The sequence below is a fragment of the Dermacentor albipictus genome, chromosome 10, assembly GCF_038994185.2.
Source record: "Dermacentor albipictus isolate Rhodes 1998 colony chromosome 10, USDA_Dalb.pri_finalv2, whole genome shotgun sequence".
NCBI lineage: Eukaryota > Metazoa > Arthropoda > Arachnida > Ixodida > Ixodidae > Dermacentor > Dermacentor albipictus.
Genome location: NC_091830.1, coordinates 38,372,015 through 38,396,096, shown reverse-complemented (window position 1 = coordinate 38,396,096; position 24,082 = coordinate 38,372,015). Strand labels below are relative to the sequence as shown.

Below are 24,082 nucleotides of genomic sequence, written 5' to 3'. Positions count from 1 at the left end.
ACTCAGGAAGAGGACCTTAGTGTTGAAACAATGAATGACAATCTTGTGGGCATCATTAAGGAGTGTGCTATGGAAGTCGGTGGTAACTCCATTAGGCAGGATACCAGCAAACTATCGCAGGAGACGAAAGATCTGATAAGGAAACGCCAATCTATGAAAGTCTCTAACCCTACAGCTAGAATAGAACTGGCAGAACTTTCGAAGTTAATCAACAAGCGTAAGACAGCTGACATGAGGAAGTATAATATGGATAGAATTGATCATGCTCTCAGGAACGGAGGAAGCCCAAAAACAGTGAGGAAGAAACTAGGAATCGGCAAGAATCAGATGTATGCGTTAAGAGACAAAGCCGGCAATATCATTACTAATATGGATGAGATAGTGCAAGTGGCTGAGGAGTTCTATAGAGATTTAAATAGTACCAGTGGCACCCACGACGATAATGGAAAGGAAAATAGTCAAGAGGAATTCGAAATCCCAAAGGTAACACCGGAAGAAGTAAAGAAAGCCTTGGGAGATATGCAAAGGGGGAAGGCAGCTGGGGAGGATCAGGTAACAGCAGATTTGTTGAAGGATGGTGGACAGATTGTTCTAGAGAAACTGGCCACCCTGTATACGCAATGCCTCATGACCTCGAGCGTACCGGAATCTTGGAAGAACGCTAACATAATCTTAATTCATAAGAAAGCAGACGCCAAAGACTTGAAAAATTATAGACCGATCAGCTTACTGTCCGTTGCCTACAAACTATTTACTAAGGTAATCGCAAATAGAATCAGGAACACCTTAGACTTCTCTCAACCAAAGGACCAGGCAGGATTCCGTAAAGGCTACTCAACAATAGATCGTATTCACACTATCAATCAGGCGATAGAGAAATGTGCGGAATATAGCCAACCCTTACATATAGCTTTCATTGATTACGAGAAAGCGTTTGATTCTGTCGAAACCTCAGCAGTCATGGAGGCATTACGGAATCAGGGTGTAGACTAGCCGTGTGTAAAAATACCGAAAGATATCTATAGCGGCTCCAGAGCCACCGTAGTCCTCCATAAAGCAAGCAACAAAATCCCAATGAAGAAAGGCGTCAGGCAGGGAAATACGATCTCTCCAATTTTATTCACAGCATGTTTACAGGAGGTATTCAGAGACCTGGATTGGAAAGAATTGGGAATAAAAGTTAATGGAGAGTACCTTAGTAACTTGCGATTCGCTGATGATATTGCCTTGCTTAGTAACTCAGATGACCAATTGCAATGCATGCTCACTGACCTGGAGAGGCAAAGCAGAAGGGTGGGTCTAAACATGAATCTGCAAAAAACTAAAGTAATGCTTAACAGTCTCGGAAGAGAACAGCAATTTACAATAGGCAGCGACGCACTGGAAGTTGTAAGGGAATACACCTACTTGGGGCAGGTAGTGACGGCGGATCCGGAGCATGAGACGGAAATAATCAGGAGAATAAGAAGGGGCTGGGGTGCGTTTGGCAGGCATTCTCAGATAATGAACAGCAGGTTGCCATTATCCCTCAAGAGAAAAGTATATAATAGCTGTGTCTTACCAGTACTCACCTACGGGGCAGAAACCTGGAGGCTTACGGAAAGAGTTCTACTCAAATTGAGGACGACGCAACGAGCTATGGAAAGAAGAATGATAGATGTAACGTTAAGGGATAAGAAAAGAGCAGATTGGGTCAAGGAACAAACGCGAGTTAATGACATCTTAGTTGAAATCAAGAAAAAGAAATGGGCATGGGCAGGACATGTAATGAGGAGGGAAGATAACCGATGGTTATTAAGCGTTACGGACTGGATCCCAAGGGAAGGGAAGCTTAGCAGGGGGCGCCAGAAAGTTAGGTGGGTGGATGAGATTAAGAAGTTTGCAGGGACGGCGTGGCCACAATTAGTACATGACCGGGATTGTTGGAGAAATATGGGAGAGGCCTTTGCCCGGCAGTGGGCGTAACCAGGCTGATGATGATGATGATGATGATGATCATGATGATAAAACGCCGGCCCCTAGCCGTGGTTCTTCGGGATACTAAGATGAATGGACGCGTCTCCATAGTGACAGCGCTGTAATCACCATCCGTTGGCCGGGTAGTAGGCGTGCGAGCATGATACTCTCCATCATGCGCATAGGGTGCAAGGCACTGAATGCAATGCAATAGAAAAAGTTGATCGAATGTACACATCGGTATCTGGGACACTTCAAGTGTTTAGAGGATAAAAAATGCGTCCCTAGAAGAAATGGGAAAAGATGGCAAGATACTAACCACACGCTTCATTGTTGTGTCATCGTTTTTGAATTTTAAAAATATTCATTGCTTGGGAAGCCCACCACTTCCAGCTGAGCAACGCAACTCCTTAAACAGTACTCTTCCACACCGGGTTCTTTCTTCTACGGCGATATTTCTTTCTTGGGGTTTTATAAATGTCTCTGTTACCAATGTGCAGAAAACACCGTATATTCCTGCGTATGACAATTATTATATGGTTTATTTTCGCCTAGATCAGTAGGGGCAATCATTTTTCATTATATATAGTATTCAAAGATGAACAGATTCCCAGCTAGCAATGGTAATGTTCTGACACCCAGAGCGTTAAATTCATATGTAAACAGTACTCAATTATCATACAGTAAATATACACTAAGTCATGAGGCTTAAAATACTAAATGAATTATATGCAATCAAGATAAAGCGACATTTCTGGGCTTGCAGCTTAACGCCAAGTCTCTCATTTGAAAAAATAACACTTTTAACACGCTACATATTTTAGACAGACATTCAGATTTTGAAGGAATGTATTTGCTAGTACGTTATACCGCCCTAAATCCCCAGAAATGAAGCTGGAGAAACAGGTACTACAGAGTAGCTTTACTGCTGCCCTAGTAAACGGCAAAGGTGTTCTTCTGCCCAGTTTTATGATAAACCATCTGCCGCTGCAGTGTTTCAGCGTGGCGCTCACAGAATGTCGCTTACTACAACCCTTCTATTGCAGAGGTCGCCACAAACGGAACATTTTGCAGCAGTGATACAAGCGCTGCATTCATAAGACATCCTTACAGGAGCCTGAATTATTGGAGCACCGCAAAGGCGACGCTTTTTCTGTGAGTAAAACCAAGAAGCATTACTGTTTTTGCAAATTCGTGCAGGGCTCAAGCAAAGAACACTTAAGGCGTAACACGAGATACTGTTTATCTGTTTTAAACACTCCATCAGAAGTTTTTAATGTAATTCGCAGTCACATATGCGAAAATTACATAGCATATAATAAACCCGGTCAGAGAGAGAAGGAAAGGGAGAAATATTCATTTACAAAATTCGTAGTGGCTAAGCGCTTCACTATTGACTACAGAAATATTTTACTTTCTAGTAAAGGTAGATATTGTGAACACACGTCTTCCTTGAAAAAATAATTAGCACGTATATTGATTTATTGTTCCTATGTGTAAACTGCCTTAACTTGTATTTAGTGAGCCATCTCTGACCAATAAACCCGCTTAAGAGGTTCACATGGCCTCTACTCTATATTAAACATGTGCCCTAAACCGTGAATCCACCTTTTTGCTTTGCAGATTTGGCTCGTCACACTTTATATTTATCCATCAAGATACACAGAAGATAAACGAGACTTTCTCGTATGTAACATTTGGTTCTGTTTTTAAATGTTTCTTGAACATCTTGAGAAGGGACGTCGCACACCTGCTACATGCTTCCATTTATTTCACGTACAGCAAATATTTTTTTTTTCTGGAAGCAAGGCTAATTTGTTCAAAGCTGCAAGGCATGTAAAGTCGAAAGTCCTAAATCAAGGCTGGTGTCGCTAAAACGCACTAGAAAGAAAGGATAATTAGTTAGGCTAACTTATGACAAACTGCGTGTCACCGGGACAATGGGCACGGCTCCTGTTTGCCTTGGAAACAATGAATGAGGGTGGCTGGTGGGTGAAAAACGTCCCCGTCCTAGTTCAGCAGTTCCAAACCTGAATACATGCAAACCACAGGGCTTGATGTGAGTGCTCGAGTGTAAAGCAGCTATGCACTTTTGCGCGAGTACCCTAGCTTGGCAGAGCTAAGGATGTCCTTTCAGAGCGTTAGCGCGTTATTATCGTAGGAGCGCATAGCGGCAGGCATTGTGCTCCTTCCGGTGGCAGCTGCCAGCCTGCTCCTCACATTCCCTTTCCTGTTAAATGTAGATATGTTTTCGAAACAACTAATATTAATAATGGATTTCTACTTTGATGTCCAAAGAGTCTAGTAGGCTTAGCCTTCCTGCAAAGTAGTCAATTTATCAGTACTTTAGTGAGTCAACGTATATTTTCTAAGCGTGATGGAACTTAGCGGACCCTCCTGTTTAGTGGTACGCTACTGCATTCTATTTTAGCCTCGTGGCACCTCACGTTACTTTCGCATTCAACAAAAACCAGCAATTGCACCTTGCACAGGAAGCCTAAAATAACTTACTTGAAACGCAAAGGCTGACTTAAGCACTAAGCGGATTCGAGAATAGGCAAATAAGAAAAAAACGCTAATGTTAACTTTAGTGCCACTAAAACAGCTGTCTCATCTTCGCCGCTCGATAGGCGCCTGAGCATGTACCGCTTACACAATATTGCAATGCATTGATAGAATGACCAAGCGGGAAACTATAACCACACAAGCACGTATTGTTAAGAGGCACGTTAACAACTATTTAAGTTTGTTGTCTGCATCCTGTGAGAATGCATACACCAGCACAGTTGTCATAACGCTTGCGCAGACAGAAATCCTTCCCAGAATGCACTGGAGATGTTACGAATAATTCTTCATTTACCCTGCTGTCTTTGCACAAGTACTACGGAAGACATCGATAACTGTTCAATGGCACTAAATAATGTGGCAGTTTCGCCCAGTGGGTGAGGCATCGATTGCGATGGCCAATCAGTAGACAGCTATACGAAGTAAGGATACTAGCTTTATCAGCCTCATAAACTTGAGACATTCGCTTACCGACAAAATTAACAAGCACGGTGCCACGCCCACACAGGTAAATGTGAACAAATCTCACTCGATGACCACGGAAACTCCCTTTCAAAATGTTGGATAAGGAAAGGCGGCCGCGAGCTAATTGACCTCCGTGCAGGCTCTAGTTTCATCGCGAACTATGCAACACCAATACGCACTCTTAAAACGGTTGCACCCTTTGGGGTGTATATTTGTCCCACAACAATAATCGTCATCTGCCTTGCTTGCGTTTCCTTTCCTGAAAACTCGGCGCTCGTTACTTTCCTGTCGAGAATGCTGCGTCACACTGATAACGCGCATGCCGTTCGTGACTGGGAAGTACCGGGCTCACAGCGTTAAAGAAAGGAAACGCGGGCAACACGGATGACGATTATTGTTGTGGGACAAGATACGCCCCAAAGGGTGTAAATTTTTCTAAGAGTGTGGCGTATGCGAAGCTACCAGCCCTCGGCGCAATTTTTGCACATCGCAGATCGCTTTCAAGATAAGGATAAGGCGCCCGCGCGTAAGCGCCGCACACAGCAGCGGCTGGAGTAGAGTGACACCCCCCTCCCCCCTGCCTGCCCTCTGCCCGGTGCCTCGCCCGCGACGGAAGGCAGCTAGTTTCCTCCCCGTTTTCCTCCCTTGCGCACGCAAGATTGAGCCGGGTTTATCGCGTGACCCTCGCAAGTTTCACGCGTACATAGAGCAAACGGCGCGCGGCAACTGTGTTATCCTGCTTGGACTTTACGTTGAACATTACGGCTACGTTGAGTTTATGGTAGAAATGTGTCTGGAGTGTTCATATAACTGCTATCGCCATAAAAAGGCATTAGACTCAGTTTGGTATTCTCCAGAAACCGAGTCCTTGTGGGGTGCTAGCTTTTAGCGCTGAAAATAATAATGCTAACGGAAATACAACATCTATGTCAACAAACTGCTCTTTCCTTGTCAGAACAATACATGCCGGTCTCTTTGTCGAAGGAAAATTACGTTGCAATGCGAAAATTAAAAGGACTTGCCGTTTTTCTATACAATAAGATCATGGCGATTCACAGTTTCTCTAGTAGTTTAAAAGAGCTTTCATGAAAACTAGTGCAATATCTAAGTGCGCTGAGAATGATAGCGAAATTGCGGTCGCTCGGTAAGCGAGGCCGGAAACCTTTAGCTGCTGCTGTGAAAGTGGCTAAACACGCATCTGCTCACTTTCTTTATTTCACCCTAATTTCTCAGAATACATTTTCTTCTCTGTCCCATTTCCTCAGCGTATATATTAAAGAAGAAATTTATTATAATGTATCGAATATATAAGATAGCCTAGCGTTTACGACAAACATAAGCAAATATTTCTCAAGTCTTCAAGCGTAGCAATAGAGTGACTGTATTGTTTGAAATATATCTTCACCAACCGGGTAGCGTTCTTGTTTCCATGTTTACAAGTATTCTACAAAATACAATTCGCAATGATCTATCAATCCCGAATCTACCCTTAAAGACGCAGATATTTTTACAAAATTGGGCCATGCCTTGTGAACGTTACAGGATCCATTTTTATTTTATTTTGCTTCTTCGAAAACGAAAATATGTCATCTTAAAAGAGACAAAGAAAATAAGATCGTCCCGATCACTGTTAAGCTCAAGTAAAACAGTGTTGTTTAAATGAGGGATTAAATTTATATGCTATATTCTCTCTAGATTTTCGTGCTAGAGTAAGTGACGTCAAGGTAATTTTACTACAAGTTTGTTCTGAGTACCAAACTTGTCATGAAATAAAAGAAGCGCGATCGTCATGCGCTAAGGCTTCAGAGGCACTGCCTCCAGGAAACTATAACGAGAGTAGAACCATTCATGTACCCCAATTTCTATATTCTAAAAGCAATAAAGTACAGTTCGAGAACTATTCAACTAAGCAATGGTGTCTTAGTGATGTATGTATCAGTAAAAAGATATTTCCAACAAGATAGCATGTACATTTACTGCAAATTGAATTGTTTTGGCATATTTCGCAGACGCTGCCCCCGCTACAATGAAGTTGGTAAAGAAGCCAACCGTACGAAACTTCTACTGCCCCCGGCTTGCTGAAAGATGTTGCTTGAAGTGCACTGCCAGCCTTTCGCACCTAAAAAATTAAAACTGCAAAATTTCCTGCACCGGCAACGGGCGTACTTGTCATTTCTTTAGAAGTGGATATTTACAATCACATTTACTTTCAATTGGTAGGCTGGAAAGGGGTCAAAAACGATTAGGTTAACATGGAATGGACGCAATAATCTCTTCAAATACACCATGTGACAAAAAAATGGAAAAACAAATACGGTTTAAAAGGTCATAAAGCAGAAACACCGAAAATTTATTCTTTAAATAACACTCAATTTTCAATATTTTTTTTGTTTTAAGAGGAATTACATAAGCGAACGTTCTGTTTTTCGAAACTGTGCTTTTATTTAGCGATAACAGGTCGAAAATACTCAAAAAGAATATATAGGTCATATTCGCTTCTTTTTTCCTAATTTCGAGCGAGAGCCGCAACGCCGGTACGTCATGTACAGTCCTAGATATTGAATGAATTTTTGCATGTGTGACAAGTTAGCTAGACAAAATTCCCGATACTGATCATGTTAAACATTTGCCTCCTTTTGAAGACTGATAAGTGGATATATAAAGTTAACAAATAGGTTAGTCTTTGCAGCCGCCGCAAAAATGTTTACCGGGACGGTCTGGTAGGAGAATTTCCGGGAGATGTCGCCATTCGACATTCGTTTTTGGGTCTTAACTACCTTAGTAATCGTCCTCTTGTAAAAACAGTCACTTTTCGGAGATCGTACAAGGCCAATTTACCGTTAAGGATGAAATCACATTTCTCGGAATTGTCGCATTTAGGCTGGTACATTTGATTCCGGCACTTCGTCTGTATAGCTTCATCAAGTTGTTCTCGAACACGCAAACTAGGCAGAACATGCTAGTGACTCATTTCAGAAAATACGTGCTTAAGTATTTGGTTGTGTGAACACCGATTCACATTTCCTTTGATAATGGTGCAGCCTCTACATATCAGACACAGTTGCGGTAAAATATCTGAAACTTTTATTGATTGAATTTTTCAAACGTTTTTACAATTTAGCAGTTATAGCGATGGGCGATGCCTTTGAAATTGTATTCCATATTGTCGCCTTTATCTCCAGCAGAATACAGCTATCATGTTAGGGAATCATCATGAATTAACGGGTCTTCAACCGAATCGTCGATGACGTTACCACGTTGAGATTTGGTGCTTTTAGTTTCTAAATTTTTTATAAAAGCTAGATGAGGTTTAACAAAAACGATCTAAATTAGGAACTTCCATGTAACTTATCCTGCAGTGCCTTAGAACCTAAAAGACACTAAGTAGCGCAGTATTTTCTGCAGACACGAATAAACTCTGGCACAAGTTTTGTTGGATTGGTAATAATAGATAGGAAGCAGTGTTAAGAGAATAAAAGGCAACAATAGAACCAGAACTGAAGATCAATCCTAATAATGAAAACCGTCCTCTTCACACTTGCCAACGTTTGAAAATGAATACTACAAATTTCTTGCCACTCCAGGTCATTTCAGTGCTAACAGAGCTTCGCAGGGCGTAGTACTTCAGTCGCCGAATAATGGGTGTCTCTTCCCCGGATTCCCTAGTTGATAACATAGGCATTCGCGCTGAGTTATGGCAACGTAGCCGTGGGTCGGTTACTGGAGGGTTGTTCTGGTGCAGCTGTAGTCGAATTATTTCTTTTCTAAGCTCCGTCACACCGTTTAGTTTGACTCTCGGGACCACAACTCGATGTTCCACTTTACCCTTCTAAAACCACGTCAGTAGTGCCTGTGGTCACTTGGACATTTTTTTCTTTCCTTTCGCGCAGCGAATTTGCTTTCATTTTCTCTTTTATCCATCTGCCTATTTAGCGATTATTTTCACTTCAAAGAAAGCGTACATTGAGGGCCGTTGTTCTCTCTCAAATTTATGGAGCTCAACAGTTATTTCACACAAACGAGCATGTCGTTTTAAGCAAAGCGTCATCAGGTTAATCTGCATTCTAAATAGTATTTTTGCCACTTCTCCCATTTAATAACATTTATGTTGGACTTTCAAAACACACCGAACGCATCGTATACATTTTCTGCCTGTCCTATTGGGCAGAAGGGCCACTCAGGGGTTATGGCCTCATTTTACATAAATTCATCAATATGCTGCGTATTCTTCTATTGGCTGACGGCCCCATAATTATCATACGTTACCTTAGGGTAAAGTGCCAAGTTCTTACCTTACAAATTTTTCAAGCAAACGATTTCCACACAAGGTACTAACATGGACTTAAGAGAAGCGGAAACGTGACCCACCGTTGCATCTTGTCATCACACCAAGCCAGTGTTTTCTGGTGGACACACTTTCTTCCAACATGCATGCAGTAAGTTCAAGTAATCACTACTCCATTGTTTTACTCTTTCATCCGACAAGCACCGGCAGAAACCATGCTCGAGTCATGGCTGACTTTGGTTAAGCTGGTGGCAATGGTCTCTACCACGCAGACTGTTCAGCTTTCATGACAGTTGATACTAAAAATTATACTTTACACCGCACAAAACCGCTTTCAGGATAGTACACGTTGCGCGCGTCTGTCTAATGTTGCGCATGATTCACTGTTTATCAAGCACTTGAAACTCGTTAGCAAATGATGAGCTTTCACGATGTCACCAGATTCTCGTGTAGCAGCACAATGGAACTGGGCAGGTCATGTAATAGGCTGGTTAGATAACCGTTGGACCATTAGGGTTATAGAATGGGTACCAAGACAAGGGATGCGCAGTCAAGGAGGCCAGAAGGCAAGATGGGGCGATGAAATTAAGAAATTCGTGGGCGCTAGTTGGAATCGGTTGGCGCAGGGCAGGGGTAATTGAAAATCCCGGGGAAAGGCCCTCGCCCAACAATGAACATAAAATACGATGATGATGACGACGATGATGATGATGATTGGAAGTTTGAATGGCAACGCTTGTTTTCGTCAATCAACCATTGCGCTCTTGCAGGACGCCGCAGACAAATGTGAACGTGCCCTGACGTCTATTCACAGGCCCGAATTTTGCGTGCGCTGGCATAGAGGAACTGCAAAGATGAGGTTTTGTTCATACCCTGAAGATAAAGTTGCTGTAAGGCTAGCCTTGGTTGCAGTACTACCGATTCGTTGATATCTGTGGATGACGCATGGAGCGCAACTGCATCACTGTTAGCTCTATCTACCAAAATGCGTGTTGTGCCCTTTGCAGGGTATAACAAAGGGCTGTGAAAGTGAGCTCCTCTATATTAAAGCAAAACACCAAAATACGATAGTCGATGTAAAATATCATGCTTACATATGACCACAGAATAACTTGGGAGCATGGACTCTGAGAAGACAGATTCCTTAAACCCACAGTAATAAGAGGCTTCTTGTCACATCAGTTAAATAGAGCCCTTATTGTCTAGCGATTTTCACTGCCCATACATGAGCTGTCTTCCACCCGCTGCTTCGCGTTTCTGCCTCATTACTGATCTTGCTGTTGTGTTCGACTGAGTGCTAGCACCTTGTTTGTCATCGTCTTCAGTATTCGAACTGTGTGGTGATTGCTTAATTCCATGTAATAAAATATAACAGTACTCACAAGTATCTTACTTTAGTGCATGAACAAAATAGTCGCAGTTTCGCCAGAAAGGCGAAATATCAACTGCGATAGCGGATTCAGGGACACCTATACGACGTAAGGGTAGCAGTTTATTCGGCCGTACAAACTTGTACACATAGGCATACTGACAACATGAAATAACTTGGTGTCGCATGTGCACAAGCAAAGATGAGCACTTCTGAATGGATAACCGCGGACACTCGCTGTCAAAACACTGGAGTGAGGAAGCACGGCAGAATCAGTGATCGAATTGACCTTCGCGCTGCCTCCCAAGGCTTTCAAGACACAGCGGCCTGCGTGGGCGCGCGAAGGAGGCCGGCGCGCTTCCTCCTCGCTTTCCACCGTCACATGCCTGGAATTGAGCCGTGCTCGCTGACTCACCCCCGCACGCTTTCACTCGCACAAACAGCATACGACATACGAACGAACGACGAAATGCGGCATTTAAAAGCCGCTGAACGTGATGCTAGAACCTAGACTGGAGATGTGAGCGCACGTCCTTCTAAGCGCGGACCTTAGACAGAGCGTCGCTATACATCTTTTAACATTAATGAAGTGTGCAGAGTCACACGCCAAGAGTTTTTGCGCTCGCGGGCAAAAGCGCCGCCAAACTTGTTCATTTTACAGCCTGGTGTTTAAAAACTGCAGCTCTTTATGAGTCGCAAGGTTATGCGTAAAAATTGGCCATCACCACAGAATTCAAAATGATCCAAACATGGGTAATTTCATCAAGTTAAGACTAATGCTGGTCCGTCATAATAAAAAGGTCGTCTACGTATCTAAAAACCTTTAGCACGTGTGTTCCCTTAAGGCAGTCGTCACGATTTCTATACACTTCCGAAAGACATAGGTCACATAATAAAGGAGCTACGCACGAACTCATACAAAAGCTATGCTTTTCCAAGAACAGTTCGTAGTCCGAAAAGATAGAAGGTAAACTCAGACAAGCGTCCAGTAAGTTTGAAAAATTATCAGCACTCAGACCAACAGCATTTTGAAACTCTGATTGACCTCTGTCATCAAAATGTGTCGTTGGAGCTGCACAGAGTTCACGGTTCGGTGTAGAATAAAACAGGTATTCTATGTCAATAGAAAACGCGAAGCCCAATTTTTTTCTCATGAAAAAAAGGTGATAACACCTGAGTTTGGAACAAGGAAATGACCTTTCAATTATAGGTTCTTGAGGAACTTTAGCAGGAACTTGCTGACCTGAAGTTGTCATGTGTCACGCTCACTCACAATAGCCCTGAAAAAAAAAAGTCGGTTGTCACCCTATTGTCCTATTGTCAGATATTTTAAAGAAAAAGATTTATGCCTTTTGCAAGCCGACAAGCCAGGTGGTTTCGTTGTCCTGACGAAAGAGGCCTATCAAGAAAAAGCGCGTCAGGCCATGAAGAACAATTTTGCACCCCAAAAAACACGGGTGTAACGCGGGCGACAAGGTTTTTTGCGGTTTCGTCAGGAGAACGAGCTAAACACATGCGCAATATGCACAGAAAAAAGGAAGAAAGATTCCGTCACAGTTTTCTTCAGTCCTAAAACACACAAAACGGTTTTTTTCGCGGCTATTGTCAGCGTGCGTAACATAAGGCAACTTCAGGTCAGCCAGTTTCCGCTAAAGTGCTTCAAGAAACTATAATTCAAACTCGGACGTTATCACCTTTTTTCGTGGCAACAAGAATATTAGCTTCACATTTTCTATTGGTATAGAAGACCTGATTTATTTTGCACCGTACTGTGAACTCTGCGCCGCTCCAACGACACATATTGATGACAGAGGTGAACCAGCCTTTCAGAATGCTGTTGGTCTGAGTGCTGATAAGTTTTTAACCTTAGTGGACACCTGTCTACATTTAACTTTTATCCTTTCTGACTACAAACTGTTCTTGGAAAAGGATGGCTTTTGTATCGCTTCGTGCGTAGCTCCTCCATTATGTGACCTACTTCCTTCTGAAGTGGATAGAAATCTTGACGACTGCTTTAAGGGCACACATGCATTAAAGGTTTCTACATACGTAGACGACCCTTTCTTTATTACGGACTAACATTATTCCTAATTTGCCTTACCGAAATCAACAATGTTTGGACCTTTTTGAATTCGATGATAATAGCCAATTTTTTAAGCATGAGCTTCCCACTCATAATTAGCTGCAGTTTTTCAACTTAAACATCAGGTTTTCAAATGAACACGTTTGATGGCGCTTTTCTGCGTGAGTGCCAAACCAACTCTTGCCCTATGACTTTGGACACTTGAAGATTGTTAAAAGTGGCGCAGCGACGCTCTGCGTAGGGTCCGCGCTTAGAAGGACGTGCGTTCACAGCTTCACTCTAGTTTCGAGCAACAGGTTCAGCGGCATTCAAATGTCGGATTTCTTCGTTCGTTCATCCCCTCGGTGGCAGAGACCATGCTGCAGAGGCTCAGATGTAGCAGTAATGCCAAGGCGGGTGAGGGGGGTGAGCAGGATACCCCAAGGAAAGCTCAAATGGTACCCTATTACCTCAAGGTGAATCACAACCTCAAGAAGGTGGCAAAAACGTATGGGGTACGTGTTGTGTTCTCCGCCCCGAACAAACTGGCTCGCCTGTGCCCCCGAAACACTCGATGTCCTGTGGGAACGTGAAAAGTGAAGCACGCAAAACGCTACGTGGAAAAGTGTTCCACTGCTGTTGGTTTACCAGATACCGCCATGTTGCGGGAAAACCTACGTCGGGCAAACCAGCCGTTGTGTGAACGACCGAATGAGGGAACACGCCGACAATTTTAAGAGGGATATGAACACCCATCTCTCGGCGCACTGTAGATCCTGCTGCTATAAGCCACGTTTTTCTGAAGTGAGAATCCTAGGTAGGAGTAGAGGTAAAACAGCTCGGGCACTGCTATAGGCATATCGAATTCATCTAAGTGGTGAAGAATGTGTTAGTTAAACATCTGTTTCGTTACATGGTGCTGAAATGACGCACGCTTGACGCAAGCGAGATGACCCGTCGCTTGTTGGTTGCTGCCCCCTGATGGCGAGAATCTGCACGGTATAGACTTAGCAAGCTTCGTTCCGAATAAACAGCTGTGAGTGTGGCACTGCCCTTCTTCTTCTCTCATGATTGTCTCTTACAATCTTCCTTTTCCGTTTTTTTTTGCTACAATAGCATGTCGTTCTCGACCTACCGGTATCGTAGTATGACTGATTTTTTAGTGAACAATCATATTAGATATTATTTATCTCTATCTCATCGTTAAATAAATCGGTACGATTATACAAAATAATTACATCATTTGTTCTTAGTGTGTAGTGTAGCTTGCTTTAGTTTCAAAAGACATAGGACGGGTTTGCTTACTGGACACATATACTTGCAATGACATCAATGTTGATTAAAGACCACCACGTGCGATTATTTCCTTTCAGTTTTTTATCAATAAGGTGTTAAGAAGGGGGAGACGTAAATGTATAATTTTAAAGGTTATTACATTGCCTTTATTAGCGAGCCTGGTCACACGAACGTATGAAATATGTGTTCCGTCAGGGAAAGCCCATTGCTTAATAGTATCAGTTTGCTGTATTCAAAAACGTACTTCTCGTAAGATATTGCACAGGATATGGCCTAATTTCGACACCTAAAGGCAACGTGCATTGGTCAGTAAATATCACTGCATTGCTTGAGCAGTCCTGCAATTTTCTAGATAAGCACAGTTGAACGGGTAGCAGTGACATCGGTAGCAGTTCGGCAATAGTCTCCTAGTTACACCATAATTTCCCTGGCTTGATATTGTAACACTCCTGTATTAGACAAAATACTCCATCAGCAATAGTTATGCTTATTTATTGCGTGTATGTAACGGCAAATGGCATTCGTTATTTGAAAGCTCATGTTTTACATTGAAGCTGTATACCTCTACCATCCAAGCGGATTTGCCTCTCGTTGTGGCAAGCAAAAAACTCGCCATACGTTGGAAAATCCTGGAGATAGTGCAATACCGAGCGGATCCGCGGTGGAGGTGAAGGTGGTGTTAAGCACTCTCCATACGTGGGCCGATCACGAATATAGTGCAATGCCGGGCAGACCCACGGCGGAGGTGAAGCAGACGTTAAGAACTCTCCTTATGTGGGCCGATTCTGAAGATAGTGCAACACCGGCCCGACCCGCGGTGGAGGTTAAGCACCCCCATACGTGGGCCGATCCCGAAGATATTGCAATGCCGGGCTGACACGCGGCGGAGGTGAAGCAGGCGTTAAGCACTCCCCATCCGTGGGCGGATCCCGAAGATGTGTAATGCCGGGGCGACCCGCCGCGGAGGTGCAGTTCGCCATTAAGGGGCCCGCATACCCAGCTTCGCTGGTCATCCTTCTTCACACAGTAAAAGGGCACTAGTTTGTTTTCACCTCCACTCATGACACCGGCGACAAAATAAAGTATAGTCGCATTGTCCGCCGCATTCAAGCACCCTTTATAAGAGCACTTGCCTTGATTCGTCTTGAAAGACCTTTCTGCCGTATTTCCGATAGACATGTTTCTTCATGCCACCTTTGAGTAAGTACGAAATATCGTTTTTGTGACATTTCAATGCCTACCGTATAAATATGTGTTTACGAAGCTGAACTGGCCCGTACACTTAGTGGTTCTGCAGATCCTTACCAGTTGATCACGATGTCTAGACTGAGTCTTATTTTTCTCTGCTTCATTGCACACGCATGCACTGAACGTTCCAAAGTAGCCGCAGTCCCCCAAGCCCCCCTGAAATGGAGTAAGTTACGCTTGTTCCATAGTGCTATCCAGGGCTAACACGGAAGCAACAGTCATCATTGAAGCGGGTGAAATATGCAGAAGTGTAGCGTTCCTGCTACACATGCATGAACGTATAACCTTTGTAACTGTGAAAATGAAGAGAAATGCAACTTGGCATATAAAGGTGGCATTTTTGCTATTTACAGGCTGACAAATATTGACTACTGACAAAAAATCTTAAACGCAGTTTACGCACTTGTAGAGTTTTAGACTTTTCCTCTTTTCACTACACCTATTCCGGCAGCCGTCATTCCCAGTTGGTCGCTGTCGCGTCCTAAGCGTCAGCCCACATCAGCCTGGCCATAGGAAAATGGACGAAGCTTGTGCAAAGGGACATGAGTCTGTACCCCGGTGACATAGGCGGATAATGCGCACTTAGGGATAGCATAAATACCTGGTAGCCTAGTGCGCTGGTTTTGTCGTCGGTATTTTTTTTTTTTGCAGTTTCGCATGCTACACATGTTGTGATAGTGGTGGCGTTTCTGTACGCATTGCGGATGCCTACAGAGGACGACACTGCAGTGAACTACGGCTTGGCTTTGCGCATCGCATATAATTTCTTTCTGAGAAGACAACTATGTTTGCTTTGAAAGCGTGCCGCTGTCGCCAAGGATAAGCTCAGAGCCGAAGTAACGAATGAAACCTGGAAATATTTTTTAGTGTTCAACTTATTGACAATAAGCAGTAGACAACGAAATCACGTGTATACGACTGAATTGACTAATCTCTAGTTCGTGCACCGTCAACTACGCCGTAAACATTTCGGTTCTTATGCAGCGAAAGTTTCAATGCATTGCCTGAGCACTGCAATTCGATGAAGTGGCGCGAAAATTATTGCAGAAGCATTCTACGGTGGGGGGGGGGGGGGCGCAGCAGTGTTTCGCGAATGTGAGAGGTACTCCGAAACCACTACAGCGAGGGACAGTGAAGGTTAGGTTCTACCTGATTGCGCGGCGCGATCCTTAACGACTGGCCTCGATTGATGGCAGAAAATGGGACGAACTGTTCCGAAGGGGCTTACCTCTGCGGCGGGCTTCAATTGCCCGTGTTACAGTTGTGGTAGAGTAAAGTGCCACCAACAAAAAAATAACACTCATACGGGACAGGCCCACCCAAAGAATAGCGACCCACCAGGATGTCACCGAACAAAGCTACTGTGGCGCCTGTGCGGCGAAGGCTGGTATTGCGGCCGAGAATCGGACGCAACGTGCAGAGCATTTCCCTATTATCGTGAGCATTTTCCTCAGCTGTACAATGAATCTGATCAACGTCTTCTCACAGTGCCGCACGACGACGCCATGCTGCTGAAACGTGAGTAGTTCGTTGCGGATTCGCAAGAGCTTAGTGAAAAAGTGAAAGCATGTAATAATGGGTACGCTGAAGAACGTGCACCGTACAATGGAGTACAACAGACGACAGCGTATACAGTAGATTACGTACGCACCGCGGAAACATGTTATGTATACTCATAAATGTGTCTGTGTGCCTGGAATGGTGTCTCGTGTGGCACTTAACGGGCAGCATGCGCTATAAAACGGAGTCACTCGCTAGAAGTCATAGGAATGAGCTATAATTGCCTTGCATAACGCAGACAATAACCGCAAAACAACAGCGGAAAGGCAAATAAGTCATCAGTAAAGATACAAAGAGCGACGCCATATAAGCATTCTGAGTGCACTCTGATGATTGTGGTAATGAACCATTGCTCAAGGAATAATCTGTACTATGTAGGCGAATTTGACAGCAAAAGTAGGTGCGAGCGGCACCAGTGGCCGGTCTGTAGCTCTGAGCTGAACGTAAGTGGCCTGTCTCGACATGGAAGGGATGCAACGAGGTGACTGGTAACCTCTGTATCCGTTTGATGGCATTTTGGTAAGATAGATAGGTCACTTCTTGAAATCAAAATCAGCTGAAAGTTAATGCTCATCCTTGTCTTTCTTGCTTGTCCGCGTTACCTAAGCGCCATGGCCTCGACGACCCAGATATTCTTTTAGGATAATTCTGCAGAAAGCTCAGGTAATTCTAAGTATCTTAGCACTAGAACGACGGTTTACCACTAGCAGTCAGCCTCTAGAATCAGTGCAAGACTATGTTTATACAGGCCACGTATACCCGTGTCACGCGAAATTAGCGAATGGTATTTGTTCATAGTGATAATTTTTTTCAGTGTTATTAGTAAGCCGCTACATGAAAATAGATAATGTCTATATAGAGAAACTAAACCAAAACGCTTAACTCATTGGAATGAATCTCTGCACCAAATAAGATTGTTGCCGTAGAGTGCGAGTGATGAAATATAATAATATTAGACAACGCATATTAGCAGTAAGTATTATCGACCATCGTAATGCAAGTTGCGCTGATGTGGCCTGGCAAAAGTTGCTTTTGGAACAAGATATTGGGCGTATTCGTTCACGAAGGTTTCCTGTTTCCAGCAACGTTGTCAAGAGCGTTGTCAGCCATGTTGTACACGCGAAGTTCAGTCGGTACGAGCAGAAAAACATATATTATTTGTGGATGAATGACACCAGGCTGAACAATGTTTCTCTATTAAAATAAAACGCCTTCATTTAGGAATCATCGATGCATGGCGAATTTCATCTCTACAAGTGACAATAATTTTTGCCATGTGGCAGCACACGCTACGTAATGTCATTTGATGTATCGAATGTCATTGAATACAAGTGACGTTAAGTCTTCCAGTGTGACAGAGGTAATAGTGGGAGCACACAAGGTTTTTGGAAAGGGGACCTGCAGGATAATGAGAATTTGGTGCAGAGCATGTTGCCGACATTACCAAGTCGTGACTGCATTAGGAAGAAGAGTACGTTCCAACGCCTTCTAGTGCGTTCGATTATACTGGTAGCATTGGGCAATGGTTACAGTATTTTTGCATAGGCTGACATACACTGAGATAACTGGTGATTCACTGGGACGAACTAGAGCGCCATCCATGGATGATGGTTTGAATAACACTGGGAGCTGGTTGCTCTGGGTTTCATAGCAATACACTGGATTCACAGGGGTAGGTAAGTTTGTGAGGGGTAGCGACATTATATATAATTGTACTTCAATTATAATGGCTTTTCTGGCTCAGCACGTCGGCACTAAAAAAAGTTGCCAACGCTGTTGGCTGCATATCTCTGATATGCCTTGATTCTGCAATATATTTTACATATTACTGGACTTGTTGCAAAAGCACCTTCGTTCGTATCAGCAACCTGCCACTCAAATTATACGCATTACTTTAACTGTATGTTTCGACAGGCTTATCAAAATTTGAAAATCAACAAACTAGATCTGCTACTGTGGATTTTACACTAATTGTTTCAAAATGAATACATTACCTTGCAAAATGATAAATTGCCTTGTTCCATGGAAATGCGTAGATCGGAGTTCAACGAACCTTGGCTGAATGAATTTGCGGCATTTAACCTCTCAGCATTAATACCGGCATTTTTGTGTATTCATTATATTTAGGCGATGGCGAGAAAAAAATTGGTGAAAACGTCACAGTAAAAGCGTACATATTCTATGACAAGGAAGTGCCTGAGCAAAACGTAACCAATTACTTCAAACATATCTTCTATCAGGTAAGAAAATTGCCATGCTGTGTTCCCTTCCGCAGAAAACACATAAGAGGCACGCATGTTTGCAGAATGTTAAAAAGATGCGAGTACTGCGCTAGCGCAAATATGTCGCAGTGCAAGGCAAGGCGTCCTGCTCAGTCCTCTCTACGACTTGCAATATTTTTTATTAGTATGAGTCTGCAGTGATACACATCGAAACTTCTCGCAGATCTTTAAAAGAGCGACCACACAAGCGCGTAGCCTTGAAGAACACCTCCCACCCCCTCCACTCACGGTCGCTATTTTTAGAAATGCGCATAATATTATATTTCTAAAGTACCTGGCACTGCTTACCTCATTTAATGACACTATGCTCCAAACAATGGTCACTTGTTGACAACTAATGCTACTATGTGGCCTAATGTAACGTGCACACATATATTTGAATCAATTGCAGATAAATACGTGGGCTCGAAGCCGATGTAATGGCGGCATCTGGTGTAATTTAAATCATGTTAAGATAAAGCTACGTGCGAAAGGAGGTGCAAATTCATTCACCACATTTATACACATCGATGATGCCTTTAAACCTCAAATATCAGAAACGAACCACACACGGCAGCACTGCTTTTGTTGATATTTATACGAAAAACACCATTTTACCGACAAGTTGATATTTAGTGCAAAAACACCACTTTCCCTACAACAATCTATACATTTGCCTACAGTGGGATACAATTTTTGTTGAAACCCTCTATATTAAACTGCGTGCAAGCGTGCGCGGGCGCATTTAGAGCTAGACGGGTACCTTGCCCAGCCGCTGACATTCACATAGGGCTGCTTTTGTCATGGCTCTCTCACATCACGCGCATTGTCGGTGGCTTCAATTTTGTTTGCACTGAACTCCTGGGCTTCTGGTGTAATCAGGGCCTTTGTTCCATAGCCATACTTATCTTTCCGCAAGAATGCTTTGAGCATAGGTAAGGAGGCGCTTTTGCATTCGAGTATCTACACAAGGAAGACTTACTTTCGCGCTAATACCATGAGCTTCAGTTGACCGAAAAACAACCACTCTCACCAACTTTTTATTATGCCATCTAGGGCAGTCCTTTATATGACAAACTTCAAAGCGATTGCATTCCTGCACCCTCATTTTATTTTCATTCTTTAATATAACACTACATTTGAAATAGTCGCAATCAAATTTACACGTTCCATTCGGGCAATTTCAACAGCGAGCACGCCGGAGAGTACAATGTGCGGTCCCTCTACCAGAACAGAGAAAAATACCCTGTAACAAAAAGCGCGAAAATGTTGGGAAGTGAAGGTAGCGGCTAGTCGCTGATATCGCACGTTTTGTCGGGCCGGCAACAATCGCAACATACCGTATGCCTGTTTGCCATCATTGCCATCATGCCGTCATTCAAACTTCGTAGCGCAACTTCACCGCGCAGCGTTTCCGTCCAACGCAGGAGCTGAGGACGCCCAGTTTCCGCTTGTCTAGATTGAGCGGCGCCCACATGTGAACATAATGTATATCTGGAATGAGGTGCGACTTTCAATATGTGAAGAAGTGGCATGTATTAAAGTGTAAGTGCCTGCAAGCTTGCGGTATAAAATTTGCCATATACGCAACCGCTCAGAACAGGACAATAAAAGCTAAGCAATGGTATATTATTCCACTGAAGTTTGTTTTATTAGCGACGATATATGTCCACCTCGAATAGGATCCCCTCTGCCTAAACAGCCCCTGCACCACTCTCATAGCCTTTGTATAAAGCATGTGTATGCGTTAAAAAAACATCCCGCACTGTTCGAATGTGATCGGCCTAAATTGTAACCAGGATCTTTTCCTGCAGCATGCATTGCCTCCTTGGATAAATTAACTTGTCTCAAAACACACTCTTCTCGGCGCATATGTAAGTAATGAAAAATAGACATTTAAATGGCGTTTCCAAGTTTTCAGTGAACGATTGTTGCCTATGAAATCTGCTACTTTTCCATGATGGAGCCATTTAGATGTGGCAGTGTCTCAATACGCGTCAAAATCAAACACTGAGGTGCACTAGCTGCAGCATCAGGATGTAACGCCTCGACATTAGTTTTTTGGGGATCCCCGGTTCAGTTGTTTATACTATGTGTTGTAGTATTTAATAATATCAACGCCATGTAATGTGCGATTTTTGGCAAGAATTGTTAGTGTTTTTCTGACTGCGGAACAATGTATCATCCAAACTACAACCTGTGCAATAACTAACGTGATCCGTTATCGCCATTTGATTTTGACAGGCACAACAGCACTTCCACAATAACTCGGTAATGATATCTCTAGTCGTTCAAAACGTCAGTATGGTAAGTGCTCAAATCTCTTCTTAATTACCAAATAGTAATATACACATACAGCTGTATCTTTGCCTTCGAATGAACTGTAAAGAAATAGAATAGCGCCAGGCCACATGGCAATACATCAAATATGCGCGAAGCTATCGGCAACAGTACACGTCGAAACCTGTGCCTGATAGTCACACCAGGAAATAGTAACCTAAGGCACATTATAAATTATCTACTCAATTGTTTTAGTATCTACAGTGTTCAAGTAGAAATTACACCACAGGGATGTCTGCATTTAATTCACTAAGAAATTGCCAATTCATGACACTAACTGTCTTACTGAAAAAGACATGTTGGTGAGTTATTAAAAGAGATGAGCTTAGATTAGATTAGAGACGAGAGATGAATTAGGCACTGCAGCAGTAAATGGGCAGTTATTTGTTCCGAAGGCAATGTCCAGTTATTTTTAGCGTTGTGTGTTTATTTTGAGAATTGAAGTTTAGGAGGTAATACATGTCATTGCTTCGGCCACAATGAGCTAAGGCGAACGTGATTTAACATGTAGAGCAGATATCTGATGATTTATTAGAGCATGTTCATGAAGCGTATATACACCGAAACGTAGCTACGCAGAAATGAAGTGTAAATAAGACTTCAGGTGTCGTTGTTCAGGCCGCCGTAATGTAACCCTAACTTCATCTATAATGTGGAGAAGATACCTGATAGTCAATCTGTACGAGCGAATAAAATAAAAACAATTTTTGCCCCCATTGTGGCCCAGTGGCTTTTATGGTTTTGCGCTGCAAACACGAGGGGTCGGGATCAAATCTCGATTACGGTGAATTCATTCTAATGAACCCAAATCCAAGAACGTCTATACACCTTGCATTGGGTGCACCTCAACGAACTCCACGTAGTCAGAATTATTCCGGAGTCTCCCACTATGGTGTACCACCTAATCATATCGTGATTTTGGCACGTAAAACCACATAATTTGTTTCTAAGGCAATTTTTAAAGTGCATTTATCTTTATGACTCGCTTTCTAAACCCCAAAAAATTTTCAGACTAGATACGATTCACTGAACAAAAGTAGGATATGTCAATTAAAATATGCTGCAAAACATTGGGTGATCTAGAGTGGGTAAGAAATTTTATTTTGGGTCCTGTGCTGCAATCTAATGTTCGTTCCTCGGAGAAACAAACTTTTTTATGTATGGATAGCCATTGGATATAGCAGCGCACTACATCTGCAGGCTTGGAGTGACGGCTGCCACCGCCGAAAGATGCTGAGAGCGAGTAGGGCTATACTAATCCAGGTAAAACCAAATTAAGAAGGCCCACCAAGCTTGAACAAAGACACTCCTTCATCAGAACAGGAATTGGCCTCCCTGGTGCAGTATTCGGCCACAACCTTCCTGGTGATATCTACAGTTAGCATAAGGCGCTCAGTCCCAATCAGCTGTGGAGCACCAGACCAAGGCGGTGGTCAGACGTGTAACGCGGCAGAGGGTGCTAGGATTCTCTGGGTCCGGACAGGCCGTCAACGGAAAGCGACCCTGTCAACCTTCAACAGCCGAACTCTATCGAGTGAGACTAGCTTAGCAGGACTCTTGTTGCTTAGTAGGACACGTTGTTTGGAATATTATCGGCCTTAGTGAGATTAGAAGAACTGGTGAAGCTTACGCATCGCTAAATAATGGCCATGTCCTCTGCTACAGAGGTCTCCTTGATAAGGAGCAATACGGGTTAGGATTCCTAATCCATAAGGACATAGCGGGCAGCACTGACGAATTCTACAGCACTAATGAGAGGGTAGCAGCATTCGTACGCAAACTTAACAAGATGTATAGAATAAATGTAGTACAAGCCTACGCTCGCGACGATGAGAAAGTAGATCAGTTTTGTGAAGATGTTGAATTAGCGATGAGAAAAGTGCAAACTCGGTATGCAGTAGCAGTGGGTGACTTCAATGCAAAAGTGGGAAAAAAGCAGGCGGGTGAACAATCAATTAGCAACTATGGCATTGATTCTAGAAACGCTAGAGGAGAGATGCTGGTAGAACTCGCAGAAAGGAATAATCTGTGAATAACGAAAACCATCTTCAGGAAACGTAGCAACAGAAAGTGGACCTGAAAATGTCCTAATTGTGAAACAAGAAGTAAAATTGATTTCATGCATTCTGCCGATCCCAGCATAGTGCAAGCTGTACAAGTGATAGATAGGGTAAAGTCCAGTGATCATAAGTTAGGGAGGGCTAGGATTCACTTCAATTTCAACAGATGAAGAGTAAAATTGGTCAAGAAGAAACAGGTCAACTTAGAGGCAGTAAGGGTAAAAACAGCCAAATTCAAACTGGTATTTGCAAACAAATATGCAGCCTTAGAACAGAGAGTATGATGATGGCATAGAGGTAATGAATGAATCGTTAACGAGGCTCTCTTCAGAGGCAGCAATAGAAGTGAGAAGCAAGGCACCAAGGCAACCAATAGGCAAGCTCTCCCAAGTAACAAAGGACCTAATAAAGGAACAACAAAAAATGAAAGTGCCCAACTCAAGCGATACAATTCGCGGAACTGTCAAAACTAATCAAAAATGCGAAAATAGGTGATATTCGAAATTATGACGTGAGAAAGGCTGAAGAAGCCGTAAAAATGGACGCAGCCTGAAATCAGTGAGATGGAAACTTGGCATAGGACTAACGAAGATGCATGCACTAAGCGATAAGCAG

At 43.1% G+C, this 24,082-nt stretch overlaps 1 protein-coding gene and 1 long non-coding RNA gene across 2 annotated transcripts in view; one reads left to right on the top strand and one right to left on the bottom strand.

The window, feature by feature from the left end:
- The window catches only part of LOC135911846 (uncharacterized), a 128,641-nt gene that overhangs the window by 56,154 nt on the left and 48,405 nt on the right, over nucleotides 1-24,082 (bottom strand). The window lies entirely within an intron of this gene.
- The window catches only part of LOC135911845 (uncharacterized), a 37,196-nt gene continuing 28,401 nt past the window's right edge, over nucleotides 15,288-24,082 (top strand). The window contains exons 1-3 of the mRNA XM_065444184.1: nucleotides 15,288-15,412; nucleotides 18,934-19,046; nucleotides 21,312-21,374. Of these exons, the coding sequence (XP_065300256.1) occupies nucleotides 15,316-15,412; nucleotides 18,934-19,046; nucleotides 21,312-21,374 (273 nt within the window). The 5' untranslated portion in view covers nucleotides 15,288-15,315. The remainder of the gene's footprint in view (nucleotides 15,413-18,933; nucleotides 19,047-21,311; nucleotides 21,375-24,082) is intronic.